At 39.9% G+C, this 26,235-nt stretch overlaps 7 protein-coding genes across 7 annotated transcripts; 3 read left to right on the top strand and 4 right to left on the bottom strand.

Moving 5' to 3' along the window:
* Positions 1 to 15,055: 15,055 nt before the first annotated feature.
* N7537_009921 (uncharacterized protein) lies at positions 15,056 to 16,993 on the bottom strand (the record flags this gene model as incomplete). Its single annotated transcript, XM_056900975.1, has 4 exons — positions 15,056 to 15,243; positions 15,297 to 16,300; positions 16,356 to 16,509; positions 16,584 to 16,993. The coding sequence occupies 4 exons, from the start codon at positions 16,991 to 16,993 to the stop codon at positions 15,069 to 15,071; spliced, it is 1,743 nt and encodes a 580-aa protein (XP_056749643.1). The 3' UTR covers positions 15,056 to 15,068.
* A 442-nt stretch (positions 16,994 to 17,435) lies between these two features.
* N7537_009920 (putative C2H2 finger domain protein) lies at positions 17,436 to 19,121 on the top strand (the record flags this gene model as incomplete). The annotated part of the gene is made up of 2 exons (XM_056900974.1): positions 17,436 to 17,548; positions 17,606 to 19,121. 2 exons carry the CDS (start codon positions 17,436 to 17,438, stop codon positions 19,119 to 19,121), a joined length of 1,629 nt encoding a protein of 542 aa, XP_056749642.1.
* A 135-nt stretch (positions 19,122 to 19,256) lies between these two features.
* N7537_009919 (uncharacterized protein) lies at positions 19,257 to 21,001 on the bottom strand (the record flags this gene model as incomplete). Its single annotated transcript, XM_056900973.1, has 2 exons — positions 19,257 to 19,710; positions 19,761 to 21,001. The coding sequence occupies 2 exons, from the start codon at positions 20,999 to 21,001 to the stop codon at positions 19,257 to 19,259; spliced, it is 1,695 nt and encodes a 564-aa protein (XP_056749641.1).
* A 712-nt stretch (positions 21,002 to 21,713) lies between these two features.
* N7537_009918 (cysteine protease ATG4) lies at positions 21,714 to 23,170 on the top strand (the record flags this gene model as incomplete). The annotated part of the gene is made up of 5 exons (XM_056900972.1): positions 21,714 to 21,852; positions 21,912 to 22,211; positions 22,305 to 22,473; positions 22,523 to 22,750; positions 22,807 to 23,170. Coding segments are annotated over 5 exons (1,200 nt in total), but the record flags the coding sequence as incomplete, so codon positions are not given.
* Positions 23,171 to 23,281: 111 nt separating this feature from the next.
* Positions 23,282 to 24,187, bottom strand: N7537_009917 (histone H2B family protein). The gene is made up of 3 exons (XM_056900971.1): positions 23,973 to 24,187; positions 23,833 to 23,904; positions 23,282 to 23,739 (listed from the first exon to the last, which is right to left on the bottom strand). Exons 1-3 carry the CDS (start codon positions 24,145 to 24,147, stop codon positions 23,561 to 23,563), a joined length of 426 nt encoding a protein of 141 aa, XP_056749639.1. The 5' UTR covers positions 24,148 to 24,187; the 3' UTR covers positions 23,282 to 23,560.
* A 542-nt stretch (positions 24,188 to 24,729) lies between these two features.
* N7537_009916 (histone H2A) lies at positions 24,730 to 25,246 on the top strand (the record flags this gene model as incomplete). Its single annotated transcript, XM_056900970.1, has 3 exons — positions 24,730 to 24,782; positions 24,845 to 25,137; positions 25,194 to 25,246. 3 exons carry the CDS (start codon positions 24,730 to 24,732, stop codon positions 25,244 to 25,246), a joined length of 399 nt encoding a protein of 132 aa, XP_056749638.1.
* A 385-nt stretch (positions 25,247 to 25,631) lies between these two features.
* On the bottom strand, positions 25,632 to 26,235 carry N7537_009915 (NADH dehydrogenase [ubiquinone] 1 beta subcomplex subunit 9). The gene is made up of 4 exons (XM_056900969.1): positions 26,173 to 26,235; positions 25,991 to 26,123; positions 25,822 to 25,942; positions 25,632 to 25,763 (listed from the first exon to the last, which is right to left on the bottom strand). The coding sequence occupies exons 1-4, from the start codon at positions 26,190 to 26,192 to the stop codon at positions 25,738 to 25,740; spliced, it is 300 nt and encodes a 99-aa protein (XP_056749637.1). The 5' UTR covers positions 26,193 to 26,235; the 3' UTR covers positions 25,632 to 25,737.

Genomic DNA, 26,235 nt, shown 5'->3' with positions numbered 1-26,235 from the left:
TAGAGTATACTATATTATTATATACTAACTATACTATTAATAGTAGTCCTACCTAGTTATCTTACTAGTAATTTATATAATATTATAGGTACTATTTTACTATCTAGTTTACTCTTTCTATTTAACTATTAATTTATAGGTAATATATAATAGAGAGTCTAAGCTTAATATCTATTTAGTCTATAAAAGACTTCTATATATTCGATATAAATAGCTTATCTTTATCCGATATAATCTTATTTAGTATCCTATAGTTTATAACTATATATCGGAGTATAATATTCGCTATTTAATTAGTATCGATAGTTTTTATAGTCGGAATTATATAGATATACTTAGTAAGCCTATTAGTTATAACTATAATTATATTATATCTATCTAAGACTAGTAACTTTATAATAAAGTCTATTATAATCTATTCCTATAGTTAGGTTAGCGTCTTAGATAACTATAATTCTCTATAAGGTATATATTATATAGGTTTATTTTATTAGTACGTATTATAAACGTAGATATAGAATTAAACCTTTCGCTATATATTTAGAAAATAATAATTTTATATAATATATTTAATAGTTTTTTTTACTCCTATATATCTATATAAGATATTATTATAGTATCGATATATAACCTTATCTCTTAGCTTATTTATAATATATATTAATCTATATATATAGAGTAATCCTTAGTTATCCCTAATAAGTTTTCTACCCTTCTTAATAAGTTAATTAATTATATCTTTCTCTAATATATCTTTAATTTTCTATAAGAAGTTGTTATCCTTAACTTCTATTATTATAGCTAATAATTATTTATAATATAAGATAGTACTATTAGAGTTTTATCTTAGTATAATAGGGTCCGCTACTTTAGTTCCTAATTTATAATCTAGTCGTCTACTTAAAGCGTCGGCTTATCTATTCTCTATTCCTTTATAGTATTCGATTTTAAAATCGTATTATATAAGGGTTTCGGCTTATCGCGCTTATCGTCTTATTAACTTCTTTATTATAGTAAAAAACGTAAGATTCTTATAATTAGTCTTAACTATTACTATATACTTTACTCTTTCTAGATATACTCTCTAGACTTAGAACGCTAATACTATAGCTAATAGTTCTTTATTATATATATTATAGTTAAGTTTTATTAGAACTATCTTCCTCGACTAAAATATAACTAGTCGGTATTTACTATTAGTTCTTAGCTATATTAATCTTACTCTTAGAGCGTAGTCTAATATATCGGTTTCTATAATAATTAGTCGGTTATAGCTAAACGTAGCTATAATTATTCCTTTATTAAAGAGTTCCTTAAAGTCCTAGAACGATTTATCTACTACCTTATCCTATATAAATTTCTAATCTTTCTTAGTAAGATAGTAGAGTCCTAATATAACTCCGGCGTATCTATCGATAATCTTTCGATAATAGTTAGCTAGACTAAGAAATTATTATACTTTCTTTATATTTTTAGATATTTGTCGAATACCAAGTCCGAATACATGGTAGAAACCAGGTAATATACCGGAAACATCATGTGACATTAGGTACCAGGCATACCATACAAAAGTGCATATTACAGTTAGTCATCATGGTCCGCACAGATTGTTGAAATAGCGGGTTTTGTCATTTTAGTTAGTTAGAGTTGTCAACATTGGTCATTTATACCATATATTGTTCGTACACTAGCTTTCCGTTAGTTATAAGCCCGGAATCGTTCTATTGAACCTAGCTATCGTCGAATTGAGGTCAAAGTGACACTATATCGTTACCCCCGTCGCCGAAGCCAACCCCTGAACCAACCCCTGAATCAAGAATCGGAAGCCTGTCCACAAAGGACAACGAATATCAAATGACTGAATACCTCTCCGCGGGTGCATCCTCTCGCGTTATACTAAAGGACATAACGATATAGGATATATAGCTAGCTAACATTGAATCGATTGTAGTGCAATTCGACGTATAGGAGCTATGTGATCCTAGTAATAATGAGAGACTAGAGCTACTAGTGGTACCTAAGAAAGTCATCTCAATTGTAGAAGTATAAATATAGTATAAAGACTAATAGGTCGATATATATAAGATACTATAAATGGAATGGGCTAATGACAATGTAGCCTATACCTAGTAGAAGAAAGGACTAAACGTAGTGGTGATAGCTATTCGGAATAGCGTCTACGCTAACTACTAACCGTTTATTATCGACTTTAAGATACCGTATGACCTCCTCCGTAACCTCCGATAACGGTTCGCCGCCGAGTGTGATCTAATAAATGTAGCTAGGCTTCGTCAGCTTTGGCGTACCCTAGATCGAGGATTAGATCGGAATACCGATATCGATAAGTAGTTATTGAACTAGGAGACCGTATAGGCAAGATATAAGAGAGCGAAAATGCCGGAAGTAGATAATGCTCTAACTTAGTTCCTAGATGCTATCTTAGTAATGTCCCTTAGGTTTTATAAAATATAGACCCTAAGACTATAAGATAAAGTAGATAATATAACGTTTACGTTTACCGAGCTTCTTAACCGATATAGAGCTTACTAGAGAATTACCTACGGTAAGCTAGCTACTAACTAGAAAGGCATTTCTAGAGCTGTATTTTCGATATGGTAAGGTTATAAAGAAGCTAAGCCTAAAACCTAGCTCTTTAATAGACCCTATCTATGTGGCTAAAGCAATGGCCGGTATCTAGCTTAGAAATGTTAGGACGTATTCGATAAGAATAAGCCATCTTTATATATAAGAAACTAAGGTGCTAAGGACAAATGGGAGAAAGCAATGAAAGCTGACCCCGCCTGGAAAGCCTGGGTTGATAAGAAACGTTAAAAGGTTAAAGTAATAGAGCAAGCGAATACCGCTTTTGAAAACTAAGGTTATGGCTTCTTCTCCTCTAAACCCATGCCCCAAGCTAGTCTAGAAGCTAGTCTAGTAGCTAGTCTAGTAGCTAGTCTAGCAGCTAGTATAGTAGCTAGCAAGACAGCAGCTAGTAAGACAGTAGCTAGCAAGACAGCACCTAGCACGGCATAGGCAACTATGCTACCGGCTAGTAAGTATATTAACGTCTCTACTACCGTTATGTCCACCTAAATCGATAATATATAGCCCGTACGAAAGCGCTGGGTAGTCGATACTGGAGTATAAATGTATGTATGTAACGATCGAGAGTTGTTCGTGACTTTCGAGGACGTATAGAGTAGCGTATAGGTGGGAGATATAGAGATAAAAATCGACGGGGTAGGCACTATAGTTATCTATGGTGTTAGTCCTAATAGTAGAAAGGTAGTAAGGATGGAGTTATATAACGTTAGATACTCTCCTAATTTCTATACTAATCTGATATCCTATAGGTTGATGATAAAAGGAGGTCTTATGATAAACTTTAGAAGGGACTGTATTGAGTCTAAAGATAGACAACCGATTTTCAAAGTCTATTAGGATATAAAGCTGTCCTGGTTGACCTAGCCGAAGGATCTTTAGTATCCTAAACTCGAACCTAAGGACTTAGTGTTCGTAACTAAGAAGTTAGCTTAAGAACTAAGAGTAGAAGCATCGATTTAAACCTAGTATAGACGCCTAGGCTATATCGGCTAGTAGCGTATTGCTAAGCTAGTAGAGATGACGGAAGGCATTACTATTAAAAGCAACCCTAGCACAGAGTAGGTATATAAAGCTTATTAATTAGTAGATATACCGAGATAGATCTCTCGCCGGAAGATAGGCCAAGTATATAGTATATTTGGAAGGGTCTATTTCGACCTAGTATAGAATTAGCCGGCCTATAATAAATATATCTAGTTAACTTACTTCTACCTAGATGGTATTAAATACTACTTTGTATTCACCTATACTAAGAAAAATGACTACTAGATAGCTATTAGGAAGTTCCTAGTACTAGTTAAGAACTAGTTGAAACTAGAAATCAGAGTGGTCTACTATAATAACGAGCGGAGCGCTAGTAATAAGGTTGAATCAATGATAGAGGTAGAGGGATGTACTATTAAGCATTTACTACCTGGCTTACTAGAAATGAATGGTCTAGCCGAGAGATCTAGGGGGATGGTAGTACGAACTACTAGAGCGTTAATTAACGATATAGAGCTACCCTATACTCTATGGCTAGAGGCAATGTATATAGCGATATATATCCTAAATAGGACCCTAACCAAGATCAGTAGCACTAAATAGATCATACCTTAGAAGGAATTGATAAAATATACTATACTAGACGGGATCTAATATTAGATAATCAACCTATCGAATATAAGGTTATATGGGTGCTTAACGTACTCGAGAATCATCAAAAGGACCTAGTTAGATAAGATGTCACCTAGAGTAGAGATAGGATATCTCGTTAGGTATATCTCTAAGAACCTGTATAAAGTATGGTTCCCTTATAAGGGACGTACTAGCGGTATAGGGAGGGTAGACGTCGTTCGAGATACTGTATTCGACGAGATAAGACGGTATTCGAAATCGAGACCCCTACCTAAGTAAGAGAATGTAATTAGTACTATGATAGATGGACTAGCACTAAGCATATGGCTAGCTATGCTTACTATGGAAGAAGCGTAGGCTGAGCTTAGTATATAGATGTAAATGCCTAGATCGATAGCGAGGATAGCTCTAGATGATGAAACTGAGCTTACTAAGCAAGGCTAGATAGCTGCCGATGCAGCTATCGATGTACCTGATGATGTAGCTGATGTAGCTGTCGATGAAACTAATGCAGCTGATGTAGCTATCGATGTAGTTGATGAAATAGATGATGAAATAGCTGGCTAAGTAGCTAGAGAGATGGTTGCTAAAGAGAGAACTCTAGTGTATATAGATGTCAAGCTAGTAACTAGCTTGCCTACCCTATAGTCTATTACTAGACTAAGGGAGCAAACATTAATATAGATGGGACTAAGGGACTAGATAGGACCGAGGGAGTAAATAGATGACCTGCCTGGTAGCTTTCTAACCTCCCTACCACTAAGATTATTATTAGCATCCTCCCTACTACCACTATCTAGAATAGCATTAATATCTCTAAATCTATCGATTCTATCGAATCTAGTACCCCGAGAAACTATCCTATCGTCGCTAGATCTAATCTCTGTGATACCGTCGATCGAAACTAGGGGGGAGGAGACAGATAAAGATACTGAGATAAAGCGTTAACTATAGTAAGAAATGGCGTACTCGCCGACCCTAGAACCACTATTTTAGCGAGAAACGTCGTCCTAAGTAAGTTTAGATCGAGCACTAAGAGACATAGTGGGTGATGTCGATATGTTAAATGTTATCACCGGTACTAGATCTAGGAAACTAAGGTTAGATCTAGATTATACTATATACCTATCTCTTGACGAATAGATAGAGCCACTAAGCTTACTATATATATTCACTATAGGTATGAATAAGCGGTTCGATACCAAGCTATACTAGGATAACCTGCTACCGCCGCTAGAGACCTAGAATCAATTGAAGACCTATCGATTCGCCGAGTAGTTCAAAATAGCGGCTATATTCGAGGTTGAGACATTAAGGAAAAAGGAGATATTCTCCTAGATTCTAATTCCGAATAAGCGAGGTATATAGGTGCTACCACTAAAGTAGGTATTTATATACAAATTCGATGCAAATGGTATACTAGAGAAGTTTAAAGTAAGAATCTATATTCGTAGAGATCTTTAATAGTTATCTATAGAGGAAAAGAGAGCTGTAACACTAGCTATTAAGATAGCGAGGGCTATCTTTACACTAGTAGCTATATTTAATCTAGATATGATATAGAGAGATATAGTTACTATATTTCTAAACTTAGTACTATAAAGTAAGGTATATATAAAGTGCCCTTTAGGATTCGAAGTATTAAATCAATACTAGCTGCTCTATAGAGCGCTATACGGATTACGTATATTACTAAGACTATGGTAGTAAGAAGTAACTAGGGTACTAGTAAAACTAGGCCTTACCTTAGTACCGGAAGATCTATATATCTTTATTACCACCGGTATTATCGTCTTCTTTTATATCGACGATATTATTATAGTGAATCATCCCGACTACGTAGAGCAAGTAGCTTAGCTAGATCGAGAGATTAAGAAGCAATAGGAATTACGTGAACTAGATATAAGCTAGTTCTTAAATATACGAATTCTTAGAGATAGGGAACAAAAGAAGCTTTAGTTATACTAGGATAGCTATATTAAAAGCATAGTAGCGAGGTATAATTTGATCACTATAAGGAAAGTAGGATCTCTACTAGCTATCGATCAATTGATTCCGTACGATAGAGTGGCGTTACCGAGTTAGATTCATGGTTTCTAGGCTAAGGTTGGATCTGCTTAGTATGCTACTACTATCACCCGGCTAGATACTACAAAAGCTATAGCTAAACTAGCTAAGTTCCTAACTAACCCCGGTCCTAAGCATATTGATACTATCGACCGAGTCATATAATACCTATACGAAACTAGGTACTGGGCTATCGAGTATAGTTCTAGAGAGACAGATCGTCGAGAACGATATGACAAAAACCTTAGTTTAAATCCTAAACTAGGTCTCTAGCTAGCTACAAAATCAATTGAATTTGTAAGCGATGTATCGTTTAGAGATAATAAGGATAGGAAAAGCTCCGAGGGTTATATTTGCAAGCTATATAGGGGCCCAATAGATTAGAAAGCAACTAAGCAGAAGACGGTGACCACGTCGACCACAGAGGTAGAGCTGCTAGCTCTAGCTGAGGTAGGCAAAACTGTACAGTGGTGGCGTCGAGTCCTCTCTATATTAGGCTTCCAACCTAACCACCCACTATCCATTATGTGTGACAACTAGCAAACCGTCGATTTGTTGACAAAGGAAGGGGCTGCGATGCATACGAAGCTCCGACATGTTGATATTAACCGTTGCTGGATGAGATAGGAGGTTAGCGAGGGTCGAGTCAATGTTAACTGGGTTCTAACTACGGCTATGCTAGCAGATGGCCTTACGAAAGCGCTTCCGAGACAGAAGCAGTATCTCTTTAGAGAGCTGATTGGGATAAGAGAGATCAGTCATCTGATCCGAGAAATAGAGGCTGCTTGAAGAGAGTGCAGAAATTGATGGAATTGAAGCCATTGGAAGGCTCAGAAATGAAGGAATTGACAGCTCTTAAAGCCAGGAAATTGCAGGCTTTAAGAACTGGGGGGTGTGTCGAATACTAAGTCCGAATACATGGTAGAAACCAGGTAATATACCGGAAACATCATGTGACATTAGGTACCAGGCATACCATACAAAAGTGTATATTACAGTTAGTCATCATGGTCCGCACAGATTGTTGAAATAGCGGGTTTTGTCATTTTAGTTAGTTAGAGTTGTCAACATTGGTCATTTATACCATACATTGTTCGTACACCAGCTTTCCGTCAATATTAGCTATTCTATAATACTTTTAATCTTATCTTCTTCTATCCTTAGTCTATTAGAGATAATATAGTATCTAAAGAAAGTTATTTCCTAAATATAGAATTTATATTTCTTTAGTTTAAGAGTAACTTTTACTTCTCTTAATTTCTATAATATAAGTCTATTATATTTAATATAATCTTCTAGTATCTCTAAAAAGATTAAAATATCGTTTAAATATAATAACGAAGATATCTAAATATTCCTTAATTGCTTTAAAGATAAAGCGTTAGAATATTACTAATACGTTAGTAAGGCCGAAAGGTATAACCTTATATTTATAATATCCGAACTTAGTTCTAAATACCGTTTTCTATTTATAGCCTAGCTTAATCCTAATATAATAATAGGTATTAGTAATATTATACTTCGAAAAGTACTTAGTATATCTAATCCTATTTTATATCTTATTAATTAAAGATAATAGGTATTAATCTTTAATAGTAATCGAATTTAAATATCGGTAATCTATATAAAGTCGAAGACTCCTATCCTTTTTTAGTATAAAGATAATAGGGTATCTAGCCTCTAACTTTAAGACTTAGATATATCCTTTTAATAGATTTTTTTTAATATATTCCTTAAGTATATTAGACTTTTTTTATAATAGCTAATAGATAGATATAAAAGTTAGTTTAGTATCTTTTATTATATTAATCTTATAATTAAAAGATCTATACTTCGGTAATACTCTATTAGCTAGTACTATAAAAATATCTATAAACTCCTAGTATTCCTCTAGAATCCTAGATATATCGCTAGTTATATATAGCTTCTTATATTTAATTATTATATAGTCCTTTAACTTTTAGTCGGATATATCTAGTAATTATTCTATAGTATCTAGGGCGACGCCTATAACTAATACTCTAGTCCTCTTACTTTAAGACTATTTACTATACTTATTTTATTAGATAGACTTTTATCGATATATCTTATATTTATTATATTCTTATATATACTTATATCTATTAAAGATAATTCATTCTAATTACTAATCGATATTTAGGTTATACTTCCTAAGCTATAGAATATCTAGAATAATATTATAATCTCTTATCTCTAAGATATTAAATTATATTAATTCTAGATATCTATAGATAGATATAAATAATATAATAGTTTTATCGCTAACTCTTTCTAAGAGTACTTCTCTATTAAGTCCTATAACTAGTATTATATATAGTAGGGGTTTAGTTATAACTTATTAATCTTCCTTAAATCTTAGGTTTATAAAGTTATTAGTAGCTCCCGCGTCGATAAGAGTCTATATTATTCCTATTAATAGGTTTATATATAATTTAATATATATTCCTAATAGTATTACCGCTAAATATATTATTAGTCGATCCTTATAATTATATATCTAGCGTCTATTATACTAAATTCCCTAGTATTCTTTCGTCTATTATAGCTTCTTTATCTACTATAGTAGTCTTAGTTCGATACTATAATCTAACTTTACTAATCTATAAATAGTATACGTTTTATTATAATATATAATACTAGCTATCTTATTATATCCTAGATATCGCGTATATCCTTTATACGCGTAAGTAGAATTTTTATAAGGATATCTTACTAGGTCGTCGCCTTTCTTAATTATATTAATAAGATATTAGTCTAGTCTACTAGGCTATATCTTTCCTTTAAGATATCTTATAAGCTCTTTAGCTTTTTTATTATTATAATAGTTTATAAGGCTTTCTATTAATATCTTTAGGATAATTTAATCTATTCTAGGAAACGTATCTAGCGTTCCTAGATTACTATTAGCTCTAGGGATCGGGTTTTATATCTCTATAGGCCTTATGTCGTTAGTCGTAAGATACTTAGGGTCTTAGGATTTCTCTATTCTTATAACTATAGTTTCTAGTCCTAGTAGGTCTTATAACTATTAACTAAAGTCCTCCCTAGCCGTAAGTCCTATTAGGTCCTAGATTAGTATCTAGGGTATATACTATATCTATCCTTAACTTTCTACTATATCTTAATCGATTTCTAGATAATCGAGTTCTAGCTTATCGGCTAACCCTTTAATATATAGATTACCTACTATTACCTCTTCTAGGTCTAGGCCTTTATACTTAGCTATAAGATCTTCTAAGAGTTCGTCCTTTAGGTCTATAGCGACTCGCCCTTTCTTTCTAAGGCTATTAGTAAGAGTCCCGACCTACCCTTTTAGATCGCCCTATTACTCGTTAGGATATATTTCCTCCTAGTATTCTTAACTAGCGCTTATTCTTTTAGCGCTAGTACCTATACTAGTAGTAGCTTCTCCCTTTTAGGTCGCTTATAATACTTTATATATCGCCTATATATATTACCGTTTTTTATATAATTTCTTCTATTTATATTCTTTTATATAGTATCCTAGTTTCCTATAGATAAAGTAAAGATTCTTCTAGTAACGCTTATTTTATTTATCTTAAGTAGCGTCTAACTCTATTAGCCTTAGGCTATATAGATTAGGGTCTTAGGGTACCTATTATCGACGCTTATTACTAAAGTAGTTAAATCTATAAGTCTTACCTTTCTTTTATTAGTCTATTTCTCGTCGCTTATATCGTTATTTATTAATACGATTATCGATCTTAACTATAATCGCGATAAGTTAGTCTAAGGTTTCTAGCCTATTAATTCGCGTTAATTTATTCTTTATATTAGACTTAAGTCCTACCTTATAGTATAGGATATATACCTAATTAAATAAGTCTAAATAAGATATAATCTATTAGAACTCTAAAAAGTATATCGATATACTAGTTATTTATTAAATTTTTTATAGCTTTCGTTTAGCTATTCGAGTAGTATTAATATCTCTAAAAGTTCTTTTTAAATATTATCGGAAACTATTATAGCTATTAAAGATTTTAGTAGTTATTATAAACTAGTCTTTAGGTACTTTCTTATAGTAGTCCTAGATATATAGCTTAAGCTAATTCTATACTTATCTATATAGATAGATTAATATAAAAATTACCCTACTAGCTTCGGATAGAAGCTTAACCTTATTTACGTCGATATATATATCTATCTAAGTAAAGAACCTTTAAAGCTTAGTTCGGTTTCCTTTAAAATACTTAGCTTTAGGTAATATCGGTCTCTAGATAGTACTAGCTAGGGCGGAAGTAGTAACCTAAGTATATATCTATATTAAATAGTCCTCGACTTAGGCGTTATACTTCTCCTATTTTTATAGCCTAGCTAATAAGGTTATTATTTATTCTTTTAGTATTTCGATTTAGTTATCTTATTTATTATTAGAGTTAGGATCGTTATACTTAACTACTAGCTTCTTTCTAGTACTGATATACGATATATTATCGGTAACTCGAAACTTAATTCAAGATAGTCTTTAATATATTATATACTAGCTAACTAGTTATAGTTAGGTTAAATAGGTTTAAGGTATACTTACCTTAATACTCCTCGAATAGTTTAATATTAATAATCCGGTCTTAACTAAGCTAATACCGCGTAGGGCCTTATAGTAGCCTAAGTCCTTTTAAGCGATTAAAGAACTAATACTAGGTAGAGCGCCGAGTAGATCTATACTAGGGTATTAGTCTACTTATAAGTATTATTAAGTTATAATTAAGTAAAGAGTTATAGTAATCTAAAAGATAAATATAAGTAATAATATATAATTAAAGACGAAGAACTAAACTAGATATATAAATAAATATCCTTATATATCTCTAAGTTCTCCCTATATAGAATAGTAGAACGATTCTACTATTCTACTATCGACCGTTCTACTACCTATATGATCACGATCACGTATTTCCTTAGTATAGTGGTTATCTAGTACGTAGAGTAACCTATATAACGGAAATCCTCTACGGGGTAGGTCCGCTTAGGGCGGATCGTGCTTTTGCTTAGTGAGCTTATACGTGATCTGCTGATAGGTCTGCTGGTTGGCTCTCGATGGCCCATTAGTATGCCTAGTGGGTCACCACTGATTGGTGACGGATAGGTCCGTAACAAAGAGGTTATAAAAGATAAGATAAATACGCTAGTATATAGATTAGTATTACCTTATTTTACTCGTAAATTTCGTTAAATTTAGGTATTAAATAACTTCTATAACTATTAAGTATTAAAAGCCGGTATACCCCCTTCGTACACGTAGTACTAGGAATAAAGAGCTTTTTAAGCTAGCGAAGGCTAATTTTATCGGAAGTCTAGCCGTTAGGACTAACTTCGAAACGCTAATCCTCCGGGAGGCTGTCGAACTATAATTTAATAAAGACTTTGCCTTTAAAAATCATATATAGAGGAAGCGCCTACCTAGAGGTATTCGTATACTTAATAATAGTTACCTACTCTCGATTTCTAGGTTATAAAACCGGCCTCTAGCTATAGTATTTACTCCTCGTAATAACCTTTATAGTTATAGTTAATCCTATTATAAAACCGGTCTTATTAAAGTTATAGATATCGTCGGGGTCGATTCTAAATTAAAGGATTATCTTTTAAACTAGATTAAAATACCCCCTAATAATTTTAGGGTCTTTATATTTCGTACGCTTATAATTATACCGTTTCGAGAATCGGGAGGAGAGGAGAGGACGTCGTTTAACAAATTTCGTAACCTAATTTTAGCCGACCGAAGGAACTAGGGTAGTTCTACGCTTTTAAAGAAGAAGATCTACTATTTCTCGTACTATAAAGGGCCGGGGGGGCTACTCTACGTAGATCTATAGAGAGAATCTATTTTTTAAGAGATTCCTCTTCAATTCTAGTCAATTTCGAGTAATTAGCGCGTATAGTACTCCGTTAAGTATAGCCGGAGAGGCGGTCGCGTAAGGTTATACGGGGTATATTAAAACGGCGTACTAATTTATATATTAAGTATATTTCTTGATTTTTATAAGCCTAGATAGCTAGTAAAATCCTACCCTCTTACTCTATTAAATTCCTAGAGCTTCGAGGGCGAATTGGCGGTATAGTAGGTGGTTGAATTGACTATGTGCTAATTTATAGACGCGTTTTGTTAGGGTAGGCGGCTCGGTGGTGTGGGCGGTTCGGTGGTGAAATACGTTATATAGTCGCGAATTATAAGATACTAAGTAAAATTATATCGAATAGAGATAAATTATTTATATTAAATATATAGAAGTCTTTTATAGACTAGATAGATATTAAGCTTAGACTTTTAATTATATACTACTTATAAACTAATAGATAAATAAAAAGAGTAAATTAGATAATAAAATAGTATCTAACGTAACCGGTAAACGAGTCGCCATTATAAACGAGCCGCTACCCCACCTAAAACGCGTCTTTGAATTAGCACTTAGTTAGTTTAACCACCTACTATACCACCAATTCGCCCTCGATCCTCTAAAAATTCAACGGAGTAAGAGGGTAGGCTTTTATTAGCTATCTAGGCTTTTAAAAATAGAGATATTAGCTCTATTACTCTTACTACGCGTACTTTTAATATCCCACGTATAACTTTACGCGACCGCCTCTCCGGCTATACTAAACGTTATACTACGCGCGTAAATTTATAGAAATTAATAGAAACTAAAGAGGAATCTCTTTAAAAATAGATTCTCTTTATAAATTCTCGCGGATTACCTCCCTAGCCCTCTATAGTATAAGAAATAGCGGATCTTCTTCTTTAAAAGCGTAGAACTACCCTAGTCCTTTCGGTCGGCGAAAAATAGGTATATAATTTCGTTAAAAGGCGTCCTTTCCTCTCCTCCTAATTCTCGAAACGATATAACTACGAGCGTACGAAATATAAAGACCCTAAAATTATTATAGAGTAGTTTAATCTAGTTTAAAAGACGATACTTTAATTTAGAATCGATCCTAATAATATCTATAACTTTAATAAGACTAGTTTCGCGATAGGATTGACTATAACTATAAAGGTTATTACGAGGAGTAAATACTATAGTCGGCGTTTACTTTTATAACCTAAAAACTAAGAGTAGGTAACTATTATTAAGTATATAAATACTTCTAGCTAGGCCCTTCTTCTATATATAATTTTTAAAGGTAAAGTCTTTATTAAATTATAGTTCGACGGCCTCCCGGAGGATTAGCGCTTCGAAGTTAGTCCTAATAGCTAGACCTCTAATAAAATTAGACTCTATTAGCTTAAAAAGCTCTTTATTCCTAGTATTACGCGTACGAAGAGGGTATACCGGCTTTTAATACTCGACGGCTATAGAAGTTATTTAATACCTAAATTTAATAAACTTTATAAGTAAAATAAAGTTATACTAATCTATATACTAGCGTATTTATCTTATCTTTTATAACCTCTTAATATTAGTTATTTTACGGTATTAAAACGTATATATAGTCGGATAGTTAAGTTAAAAATATAGACTATGATTAACTATATTAATAAACTTAACTTTCTCGAAGTATACCCCTAGGTACGAATTAAAGCTTTTAAATCGGAGATTATTAAAAATAGCTTTATAGTAGCCGATTTAGTACTATTCAGACCTAACCGAGTGATTTCTAAGCTTAATATCCGGCTTCGAACCCCGACCCCCCTAGCTAGCCGGGGTAGTAAATCGAGCCGGAATTTTACCCTAAAAACCCCTATTAAAAGATACTCTATAAGTTAGGGTAGGTGCCTATCAATTAGGTAGGAGAAGGTAATAAGATAGGTAGTTCTAAAAGTCAAAGACTGTTTCTTAAAGAGCCGTTAGGCTTCCTCTATATAGTCCAATTTATGTATAGTCTCCCTATATTGATAGCGGGAGGAAATGTGATACGTAGAGCGGGGTCCCGTTCCTACGGGGAACCCTTCTCGGAAGGATAGGGAAATACGGGCGATCCCCCTCCGGAGAGGTCAAACCTCCTGTAGGCCTGAGGCACCAATCTTGGAATGGCCTTACGTCTGGTTATATCGTAACAACCCCCTTTATAGAGAAAGAACTATATCGGTAAGTTTTATTGATTAAAGCTTTACTTCGTATAAGATCTCGGAGCCTATCTAGCCTATTAGATCGTATATTAAACTAGCTTATAAAGGGCTTCCGTCTTATAATATAAGGTACTATCTTACTCGCTAACGAAAATAAGGAATTACGCGCTGCTAACGAGAAGTAGAAGTAAAAGCATACTAGATCCCGGAGGTAGATACCCGCCGAAGAAGGCCTCTTAGTTTAAGAAGCTTCTTAATTGATTACTACGCCGGTAGTAGTGGATAAAGTACCTCCCCCCCCTCGGCGTAGGGCTATATCGCCGGGTTTATATTTATCTATACGGGGCCCACAACGTTGTAGTAGGTGTAAGAAACTAGGCCATAAAATCAATAGATACCTAGCTAGATAGATGATTTTAGTGTATTTAATTTAATAGAGTTTTGGTTGACATATTTACATTTGAAATTAATATATTAGTTGGGGTGCGCCACTCGCTTGCGTGCGCCGGTCGCTTACCGAATACGTTATAGTATCTTTGTTCTTCCATGTTAAGAGTTTTTGGCAACGTATACTACTTATATATAAAACACCTGTCCGCCAGGAGATCCCTTCCATATGGGTGTCCTCACGGAGGGCTATGTAATTTTAAATCCAAAGTAAATGGACTCTTTGCTCTAAAAAGACATAGCCAGTAACAATCCGAACAAAGCGCGGAGTTTATTTAAACTAGTCGTCGGGGTATTCATCCTTCATGTTACTAACAAACCTCCTGTCCCTCTCATCCCATCGTTTGAAATGCTTACCCGCAATGGCAGTCAAACTACTCGGCAATTCCGTGAAACGAGGTAGAATTATCCCAATGTTTTCTTCGGCCACATATCGGACACTTCGATCCGCCACACTATGCATCCATTGTTAGCTATTAGCCAAGAAGAGGATACAGGTACAACCCACAGCACATGATAGAAGCTTTGGTGCCTGCCAGCTTCTAATCGATCGATCCCCATTCTCCTCATCCACTGCTCACCGGCACCACATTCCGAGTCCCAGCCTGTGATAATAGCCTCGTAATGATAGCGACGATGGCGGAAAATCTGGCCCACCTTGTATTGTATATTTGCATTGCCACCAGTTCGCCTCCGAATCTGCTTTGGGATCTCATCCACAGCCCTCATCACATGAAGGCTCTCCAGTATGTGTTCACGCTCGAACAGTCCATGAAACAGAGGAGCGATGTACTGCTCGACTAGAAACGCATCAGAAGGAAAGTCCGTAGCGAACAATTCCATAAGCCATGGCAACTGATGGCGTAGATCCATCGGCCTCGAATCGCCCGATAGTAGCATCACAGACCAGAGCGCTGCGTACTTTGCGCTCACAACATCCATCGAGGTGGCCCGCGAGGTCGGATTTTGAGCTTCGACACGAATCGAATTCAATATGTTCTTACCACAGCGCAAGACAACGCCCGAGGTTGACGCTTCACCTAGAGTTGCGGTCTGGTCCATGTTGGGCATACCCAGAAATGTTAATTGGCTGCGCAGGTCTGAGATAGCCGTTTCTTTCGCACCCCGAAACGGGTCCAAATAAAGGGGCTCCCCTGGCTCCATCCCACTCAAAGCATTGCCATTGATGTCTGAGCCCACCTGGGGGGTAATGATCACATGCACATGGAACGGAAATCCACAAGGACGGGCGTTTAAGCCTACCCCCTGTGCAACGAAGCAGTATATCGCAGCTGACACCAACGGCAGTGAGTTATGCCCTGGATCCTTTAGAGCCAGCCCTAAAAAGTTATGCTCCAAAAAATGATATTCTCGCTCTGAATTTATCCCCGTGAGATCATTCACCTCTAGCCAGGATGCGATGGCCAATGCCTTCTCGCGAGGGGTGAAGAGGTAAAGGTCCGGGTGAGATGCGACAAAGCGGTTGAGGATCTCATCCAGAGAGTCTCGTATCTGGATCAGAGTCAGGTATAGATTTGTCGAGGGGTTACACTGAAATAAAACCTACTTCATCCAAATCCCCAGTTCCACTTTCGGGTATAAAGAGATCAAAGCAGGCCAAGGCTCTGTCGAGTGACACGGGTTCTCCGCGTTTGAGTTTTGCCCATTCTGGTATAGCAATGCTTCGGTGCAGGCAAGTCAAGAGCGCGTGGGCATAGTACCTTTTGTGGTTGGCACAAGGCACTGGTCAATTCAAGGGAAACATATGCCAACTTGCATAGAATTAGTAGCCCACCTTCTGGCCAAATAATCCTCCCCGGACTCTATCAGGCTATATCGCAGAAGAGTATCCTTTGCATCGTATCCCATATCGACAACACGGCGAAATTTATCGATCCGGCCGGTCTGGCTCACAAGAATACTATCAAGAAGCCGAGTGACAGATCGATCAACCTGATACTTGGACACAAACAAGGCTTTCCAATTGGTTGAATTCACTGGGCAGGAAAGCTTCCGGGGCATATCATGTCGCCCATCCCAGAACTTGTAATGCGACTGGCAATGGTGACGCCATAGTAAACGCTCATTCGTTACATTTTGAAATCGACTATTGGTTTGCTCGACGGCGGCGCAGGATTGAGGAGAAGAGTAACATAGAATCGAAAGCAGGATCTCGTCTGGAAGATGGATTAAAGACCGAACCATCCCTGTAGGTGGAATATTGATGATGGTTGCAAGGAAGAAGACAAAGGAAAGGGCAATCAGAACGGAATAAGACCCGGTTTACATTCCTTAATAAGTTCAGGAGAAGAAGATCAAATTAAAAGGTAGATCAGAGAGTTAGAGGGAAATAGGGAATAGGAAAATAGTGAAGGCAAGAAGGCCAGAAGAAGGTGCTTCTCCCCGCTTTTATTATCTCTCCCTCTTATCGAAGACGCCAAGCATTGAACCATCTTGGACTTCCTTTTTCTTCTTTTCTTCTTTTCTTTTACTTATACAAACTTATAGACAGTACTTTCACTTTTAACCTTGTTCTCCTTGAAATATTTGAAATGAATTACTAAAAAAAAGGCTTGTTTCAACTGCGAGCGAGTATTGCGGTATTCACCATCTTCCCTCACCATTCTTTTTCTCCCTCTTACACACTATGGGCCAATTCCATTCCACTAGCCAGGCTAGCTCAGGCGCTTCAGAACAACCCGGCCAGAAAACCGACTACTATGAGCTGCTTGGTATAACCCGTGGTGCAACCGATGAGGAGTAAGTTCACATGGAAATGTAGTTATGGACATAGCTAAAGCTGGCCCGACCTCTCAGGATCAAGAAAGCATATCGAAAAAAAGCTCTTGTATTGCACCCAGATCGGAATTATGGGAATGTTGACGAGGCTACCAAGCTTTTCGCCGAAATCCAATCCGCTTATGAAGTACTGGCCGATCCCCAGGAACGAGCATGGTACGACTCCCATAGCGATGCATTTTTAGGGACAAGCGGAAATACCGATGATCAACACTCGTACAATGTTCGAATCACAACAGCCGAAGATGTCCTCAAACTATTTTCGAAGTTCAGTCCTCGAATGGAATTTTCCGACTCCCCAACCGGATTCTTTGGTGGTTTGCGAGAGCAATTCGAACAGCTCGTGCTGGAAGAAAGATTGGCCTGTCAGTGGGAGAATCAAGATCCTATCGAATATCCATCATTTGGATCTGGTAATGATGATTTTGAGACCGTTGTACGGCCTTTCTATGCCGCATGGACCGGGTTCTCCACCCAAAAGTCATTCGCATGGAAAGATGCCCATCGTTATTCCGAAGCGCCTGATCGTCGGGTGCGACGAATGATGGAAAAGGAGAACAAACGTCTTCGGGAGGAAGGGATCCGAGAATTCAACGATGCTGTCAGGTCCCTCGTGGCTTTTATCAAGAAACGTGATCCACGGTACAAAATCAACGCTCAAAGTGAAGCTCAACGCCAGGAAACCCTCCGCCAGTCTGTGGCTGCACAAGCTGCAAGATCACGAGCTGTGAATCAAGCCAAGATGCGGGATCATGTCCTCCCGGAGTGGGCCCAGTCAGAGCAACCAGTGGCAGGTGAAGACCAGGAGAGCGAAGAGAGCGAAGTCGAGAGTTTTGAATGTGTGGCATGTCACAAATATTTCAAAAGTCAGAAGCAATTTGAGGCTCATGAACGTAGCAAGAAGCATTTGAAGGCGGTCAAACAGCTCTGCTGGGAGATGCGAATGCAGAACCACGAACTGGATTTGGAGTCCGCTGATGAAGCGAGTGCCAACGCAGCTACAACTAAACCTCTTGAGGTTGATGACAGGGAGGATGAGGTTTTTGTTGCCTCGGAGGTTGATCTAGGATTAGATGCCTCTGTGAAGAGCCATGACATTGATGCTGAGGATCGAGGGAGTTCACACTGTTCGGAGAAGATAACTCCTCTTTCCGAGCCAGAAACAAGTCCCCTTCCCGAACTAGACACTCCAACATCTTCGCACGATGACGATTATGCCTCCAGGGAATATGTCGAGACGAGGCTCCGCGCCGAGATGAATTCTTTGTCCACGGGTGCCAGAGACTCCTCTGATATACGTGATAATTCGGTCCCTTCAGACCTCACTGCGCAGTCACCAGCTCTCAAAATGGGCAAGGCCAAGCAGAAGCGGGCGAAAAAGGCCGCGAAGCAGGCGAGTCAACCCACAGGGTTCATCTGTGCAAATTGCCAGGCTCCCTTCACAACCAGGTCTAAATTATTCGACCATATTAGAGACCTCGACCACGCACAACCCTTGGCATGGTCTGTTGCTAAGAAGGGGAGGAAACACTAGTAACACATCCGTGAGCCTCATTTGCCGTTTTCCCTTAAAAAAAAGTCCGTCGACTCTTACATTTCTACTTTCTCTAGTTTCAACAAGACATATATGCGGAAATCTTCCCTTTCTTCCTAACACAACCCCAAACATCTAACCTAACCCAGCCCGCGAGTTCTTCACGACCTGTGCGACAGGCTGCAGAATTCCCTTGTTGTCGGCGGCACCTAGAGCAGTACCTGTACTCCACCCCATCTTCTCCAGCATGGCCCGCCCTCGGTTTTCAGCTCCGATTTCCGGAGCAGAGGCGCCAACCACATCGCCATCCATATACGACGCAGCGCCGGACTTTCCACGCTTAGTTTGCGAGAATTTCGGCACTTCTGTGCCCCATGATTTGTACAACCGACGGTTGAATTTCCTCCCGGATAAGAGCCCGTCAACGTTTGATATAGTCTTTGGTGTGTATCGTGGGGTGCGAGCCGTCTTATTGAGGACCGGGAAGCGAGAAAGTCCATGGCCGCGTGATTGTGATTTTAAATTCAGCGCATTGGCCAGTTCATGTATCAGCTTCCTGCGTTGCTTCGTCATGGGCGGCAAGGACAGGCTATATTGAAGTTAGCTGGGTCGATGAGGATGAGCAGATATAGAACAAACCTATTTTTAGCAGACATAAGGAATGAGCGAATCTCGGTCATAAATTCCTCCATGTTCATTTCCTTGGGGTACTTGACCTTGAGGTCTGGGTTTCCTGCTTTTCTGCCCAGTAATCCTTGCGCCCGGAGCTCTGCTCGCTCCATCTTCCGCAGCTTCTTTTTGGTCCGGTCGTTCTGCCAAACTTCCTGTAGCTCGACTTCGAACTCACTGTCGGATAGTACCACGTTAGGGATAGACTGCTTGCCCTTGGCTTTTTTCCGTAGACTTGACCGGTCAAAGTCCATTATGTCAAACCCGAAATATGGGTCAGACTCAAGAGCATCCGCAAATGCCGATGCCGAATGGAATGAAGGCTTTCCATAACGGGATACCTTCTTGGTGGACCCAGAATATCCGTTCGCCAAGTCCTCAAGCAGCACGAAGTCTTCAAGGGTGTCGTTATCTGATCCAGAGATGACCATATCGCCCTCATCATCTTCGCTTGATGTTGGGACTGAGTCATGTTCGGTATCGATTTGCATTTGAGCTAATGATCTTGGTGATTCAATTTTGGAGCCAGTGGGGCTCGAGGCAGACAAGTCTAGTTGCGTTGCGGCTTTTTCGACGTCAATATCACCTTCTAGGTCAATATTCGCTCCAGAATTCACTTCCTCGTGATAGTCATTATCGATGTTGGCAATATAGTCGGCTAGTGGGTCGGTCTCTTCTTCCGGTGGCCAGTCTGGTCTCTCTGTGTTGGATTCAAAGTTGTCTGTATGGGTAGCGGCGGGCGAGGAATCCCGGGGCGTGGAGTCCAACGTTGGTGTGTGCGATTTCTGCCTAAAGGCAACGGTAGTCGTCTGCACGATTTCCTGAATCTCGTTCTGACGCGTTTCGATGAGAATGGGTTTTGTATTCCTCCTACGGCCGGTGAACACAACCTCATCCTCACTCGAGTCGTCTATGTCCGATAAGTTCGAGTGCAATACTGGGTCCGGATGTTCGGTATAGACAACCCCTTGCCCCTTTGAGTCAAAAACGAATGGGACCTCGAGGTTGGCCGTTTTGTCCGGTATATTGTCGGTCTTTGGTTCTTCCCGGTCGGTGTCTGATTTTGTCTGCTCCTCGTCTGCCTGTTCCAATGCCGGCTTCAAAGTCGGTTCCAGGCTTCCCGCGCTCACAAAGTGAACGGATTTATGGCGAAGGTTGCTATCTGACCATGATCGCTGATGACTTTCGGTATTCCGAGCTTCTTGCTGCATAGTAAACTGGTGTGGCGATGGGTCTTTTTTTTAGAAAAAAAAACAAAGAAAAAAATTAATATTTATCAAGGGAATAGGAGCACAGTAATTACCTCTGGCCATCGGTGCCCGCCTAGTACGGGCCTTGAATTTCCCATGACGGGCCATGTGTGTTGGTGAATCTGATCTGTTGGGGAAAAAGAAGGGACGGGGGGATTCTTTCGCCTTTAGGTCGGGCCCGGGCGGTGACGGTGCTACAAAAAGGTAACAATAATAATAACTACATTCTATAGGACCTATTTGTGTTTTGTGTTCTTTTTTTGGGGATTTTTCTATATTTTCCACTAAAATGACTTCGATAGTAGAGTATAGGGTATAGGGTATAGGGTATAGAGTGTAGAGTGTAGAGTGTAGATTGTATTGTATACATTGTAGTCGGTGACGTCTTGGCTCGTGACTGACTACCCCCTCATCTGGGACATACCCCGACAAAAAGACCAACTTATTGTCTCTAGGACTTTGACCGTTTGACTTTCGTATCTTCCTTTTTGTTTGTGGTTTTCACTCGTTATTTTTATATCTGGGTCACTTGGCTTCGAATCACCGAGTTAATTTCCAGGTTGGAAAGAGAGAAAGGGAGAGATATATATATATCTACTCACCTCTGATCTTGAATCACCCACCATAACCACCATACCTACAACCGATCCACCACAGAACATCAACACTAACCATGACTGTGGACATGGAAAAGTGCAAACGCATAGTACAATACTTCTGGGACCCAGAACCCAGAAATGATGTACCTGCGGCGTCGATATGGTGCCTGGGCAGGGAGTATGCCCCCCCGCAACCACCCAGTGACCAGACCAGTGAGGCTCGATCAAGTGAATATATAGCCCCATACCCTACATCTAACACCTTCATACAGCCAGAAATTCACATAACCCCCCAAGACAGCCCGATCCTAGCACATTGAATGAGACAGCATGGCCAAAAGCATTTCTCTCTGATTTTGGATCGAGGATCTGGATCACGTATCGATCAAATTTTACACCGATCCCACGAACAAAGACACCAGAAGCAACATCCTCGATGACACTGGGGGTACGCCTGAGAAGCCAGCTGATGGACGCTCAGGGCTTCACATCAGATACGGGGTGGGGCTGCATGATCAGATCTGGACAAAGCCTTTTGGCAAATACTCTTTCAGTTCTATTACTAGGACGAGGTGAGAGATACACCCAATCATGTCTCAAAAAATCACACCAAAAAGACAAAAAGCATATCCCCCCCCAAAAATAGAGCTAATCAGATATACTAGACTGGCGCCGGGGAGAGAAAGTGGAGGAAGAGTCAAAGCTAATATCGATGTTCGCCGATCACCCCGAAGCTCCCTTCTCCATACACCAATTTGTCAACCGTGGGGCAGAATCATGCGGAAAATACCCAGGTGAATGGTTCGGGCCCTCGGCAACTGCTAAATGTATCCAGTGCGTGTTACCAAAACTTGAGCCATAGAGGTGATGCTGATGGCGATAGACTACTCTCAACCCAAAGCAAGACCCCCCAACTCAGGGTCTATGTAACCAATGACACATCGGACGTATATGAAGACAAATTCGCACACTTGTCACACGATAGCTCAGGTCAAATTCAACCAACACTCATCCTGATTGGAACCAGGTTGGGGATCGATAATGTCACCCCAGCATACTGGGATGGACTCCGAGCTGCACTGACGTATCCACAATCCGTTGGCATTGCAGGGTAGGTCTATGCATCTGTTCGTCCGTCCGACATAAAGTATGCGCTAACGAAAGTAGTGGACGTCCATCTGCATCGCATTACTTTGTAGGGGCTCAAGACTGTCACCTCTTTTTCCTTGATCCACATACCACTCGACCTGCAACATCCTATCGATCAGATGGGCTTTACACCCAAGAGGAACTGGGTAGCTATTACACCAGTAGACTGCGGAGAATCCATATTAAGGACATGGATCCTAGCATGTTGATTGGATTTCTCATCAAGGACGAAGATGATTGGGCGGACTGGAAGAAGCGAATCCAATCCACGCCTGGACAGCCCATCGTGCACATCTTCCCCAGTCAGCATCAACCAGATCATGGCCATGGCCGGGCGGAGGCTCTGGATGAAGTTGAGGCGCTGGACGATTCAGATGAGATGATGTGAGAGTTCTAGACAAACCAGAAGATGCACAGATTGCCATATTTTTTTTTAAAAAAAATAAAAAATAATAATAATTTGCATGGGAGGTTTTACCAGGAAAGAGAGAAATAGAATCATGATGCAATGCAATTAAGCATTTGGAATTTCGCGTTCTAGTAGGGGAGGCCAATCCATGCCTGCCCCAGACCCGAGTTATGTTACACCGCATTCACGTATCGAGTGGTAACCATTCAAAAAAAATCACCCATCGGGGAAAAGAAAATTCAAGCCATCCCATGACGCATTAGAAACCCGCAAAACACCCATAACCGACCACCTCAGAGCCCATAACAGATCAAGAGGTAGTAAAAACAAAAGCAAGCTGGAAATAAAACGTAAAGAAGCCGCTTATTTGGCGGAAGAAGAGTACTTGGTCACAGCCTTGGTGCCCTCAGAGACGGCGTGCTTGGCCAGCTCACCGGGGAGGATGAGACGCACAGAGGTCTGGATCTCCCGGGAGGAGATAGTGGACTTCTTGTTGTAAGCAGCAAGCTTGGAGGCCTCGGTAGCGACACGCTCGAAAATGTCTGGAATATGAAGTCAGAAAACATGACGTGACAGGAAAACGCGCAAGCGCTTGCGCGTTTTTCTTTGGTGTTGCGCGAAAAGGAAATACATACCGTTGACGAAGGAGTTCAGGATGGACATGGCACGAGTAGAGATACCAGTGTCGGGGTGGACCTGCTTGAGGACTGCAAATGAAGTCAGTAATTGACGCGTTTTCACTTGGTCGGGATGTTATTTTCAAGAATCGACTCACCCTTGTAGATGTAAGAAGAGTAGGTCTCCTTGCGGGTCTTGCCGCGCTTCTTCTTCTCGCCAGTGGCAGCGGTGGCAGTCTTCTTGCCAGCCTCCTTCTTCTCAGCAGGGGCCTTGCCACCAACGGGGGCCTTGCCACCGGTGGAGGGCTTCTTCTCAGCGGCCTTAGGGGGCATTTTGAATGTGATTTGAAAAGTTGGTTGAAAAAGAGTTGGAGAGAGTTAAAAGTGAAGATGGACGAAGCGTGTGGGTGGGAAACAGAGATGGAATGTGGAAGGGTAAGTTAGAGAGACGCGGTGACGAGGGGAGAGAGCATCTTTATACTCGTGTTCCAAAGGCCAGTTGATCCTGGAGGGGGGTGCAAAGGAGGCCGAATTTCAATACGGTAATGTCCTGGTATGATCTGTATGATTAACCCGACATTGACGCGTCTTAAGGTGGTAAAGGTGGGGTATAACCACGCTCAGCTGATTGTCAGGTATGGTAAGGAAGTTATATTACCACACCATTCCCAAAGCGGAATGTCTGATCTGATTGATCATTGGCTGCATCATCTAAGCGAGACCGTGATCTGGAGGGCCCATTGATGCTGCCCCAACGTCACCCTCACCGCGTCCTTATAAAGGTCCTCCGCTTCCACACGCTCTCCCACCTGCTCTTGCGACTTTACACCATAACTCAAGCTCTCTACCTTCAAACAACTCTCTTCTCTTTCCACCAAAAACAACTTCCCCCTTTTTCCAAAACAAACCATCAAAATGACTGGCGGAAAGTCCGGCGGCAAGGCTAGCGGCAGCAAGAACGCGCAGTCGTAAGTTATTTGTATTTCGCGTCCTATATATATACGTTTCATACTGACATCAGCATATTCAGCCGTTCCTCCAAGGCTGGTTTGGCCTTCCCCGTTGGCCGTGTCCACCGTCTGCTCCGCAAGGGCAACTACGCTCAGCGTGTCGGTGCCGGTGCTCCCGTTTACCTCGCTGCCGTTCTTGAGTACCTCGCTGCTGAGATTCTCGAATTGGCTGGAAACGCCGCCCGTGACAACAAGAAGACCCGTATCATCCCCCGTCACCTCCAGCTTGCTATCCGCAACGATGAGGAGCTGAACAAGCTCCTGGGCCACGTCACCATTGCCCAGGGTGGTGTTCTCCCCAACATCCACCAGAGTACGTTATCTCATCAACTGCCGGTTTTCATTGTAACATACTAATCTTATTTCCAGACCTTCTTCCTAAGAAGACTCCTAAGGCCGGCAAGGGCAGCCAGGAGCTGTAGGGTTCTCTCTTTTTTCGCGGGTTGTTTGTTTTCTTTTCCGGCGCGGATTGGTTCTTTGACACGATAATGGGGTTATGGGACGGGCACGTTATGGCTCTGCGTTTTCTCTTTTTTTTCCATCAATTTCCTGGTTGTACATTATGTCTACGGACATGGAATGATACCGACGACCTTAACTCGCTTGAGGGATTTCAACTTTCGGATACTAGCCCTGGGCATGAGCCCAAATCAATGAAAACCCCAGGTCTTTCAAGTGTTAAAATCTACCAACTTGCCTTTCGTACTTGATGTAAACATGTACAAATAAATGGTATTCTTGTGAACTTGTCGCTCTTGCGGTGGCTATTTTACATTGAAAAAAACGGATTTCTTGATTCTCGATTCTGTTTCGGGTACTCTACACCTGCAGGAAAGACGCATACTTTATATTGCATAGTTCATGTTTGCAATTGGCCCAATCCTCATATTGTCTTTTGCGATGGTGATTTGACTTAGTGTGCACCGGGAGGTTGGGCATCTATATTGTTTCATGGTTAGTGCAAATCCAAAAAGGTTGCATGTGGATGTAAACGTACATGGCAGGATTGGGGCCGGCAGGTTACGCTCCCATTTGTTGCCGCCGGGCGCAGTAGGTGCCCGGTATGGGTCGGGGTGCTTCCAGGTTACCAAGAGCTTCTCTGTCTCGCGCAGCAAAACCTAGAACATGTGTCAGGTTTGCCAATCATGGATTTTAGTGTCGCATACCTGTTGCTGGCGAGGATCGCGGACGTCCTTGTTGGCTTCGAAAAGGGATCGGATATAGACTGCTTGTCCACGCCAGATCTGCCGGTGGACAGCCCAGTCAAGAGACAGTTTCAGAGAGCGCCGGTAGAGCGACCTATAGTAGATCAGTGAACAGTCCACTAGAGAGACATCAGCCTACTCACTTAACAGCGGAGGTGGACATTGTGCACAAGTTTTGTCCCGGGTCCAATTCCGGCCAGCTGGAA

This window comes from Penicillium hordei (assembly GCF_028827395.1).
Source record: "Penicillium hordei strain IBT 12815 chromosome Unknown utg000005l_segment0_segment0, whole genome shotgun sequence".
NCBI classification, from domain to species: domain Eukaryota; kingdom Fungi; phylum Ascomycota; class Eurotiomycetes; order Eurotiales; family Aspergillaceae; genus Penicillium; species Penicillium hordei.
This window is presented reverse-complemented; position numbering and strand designations above follow the sequence as displayed.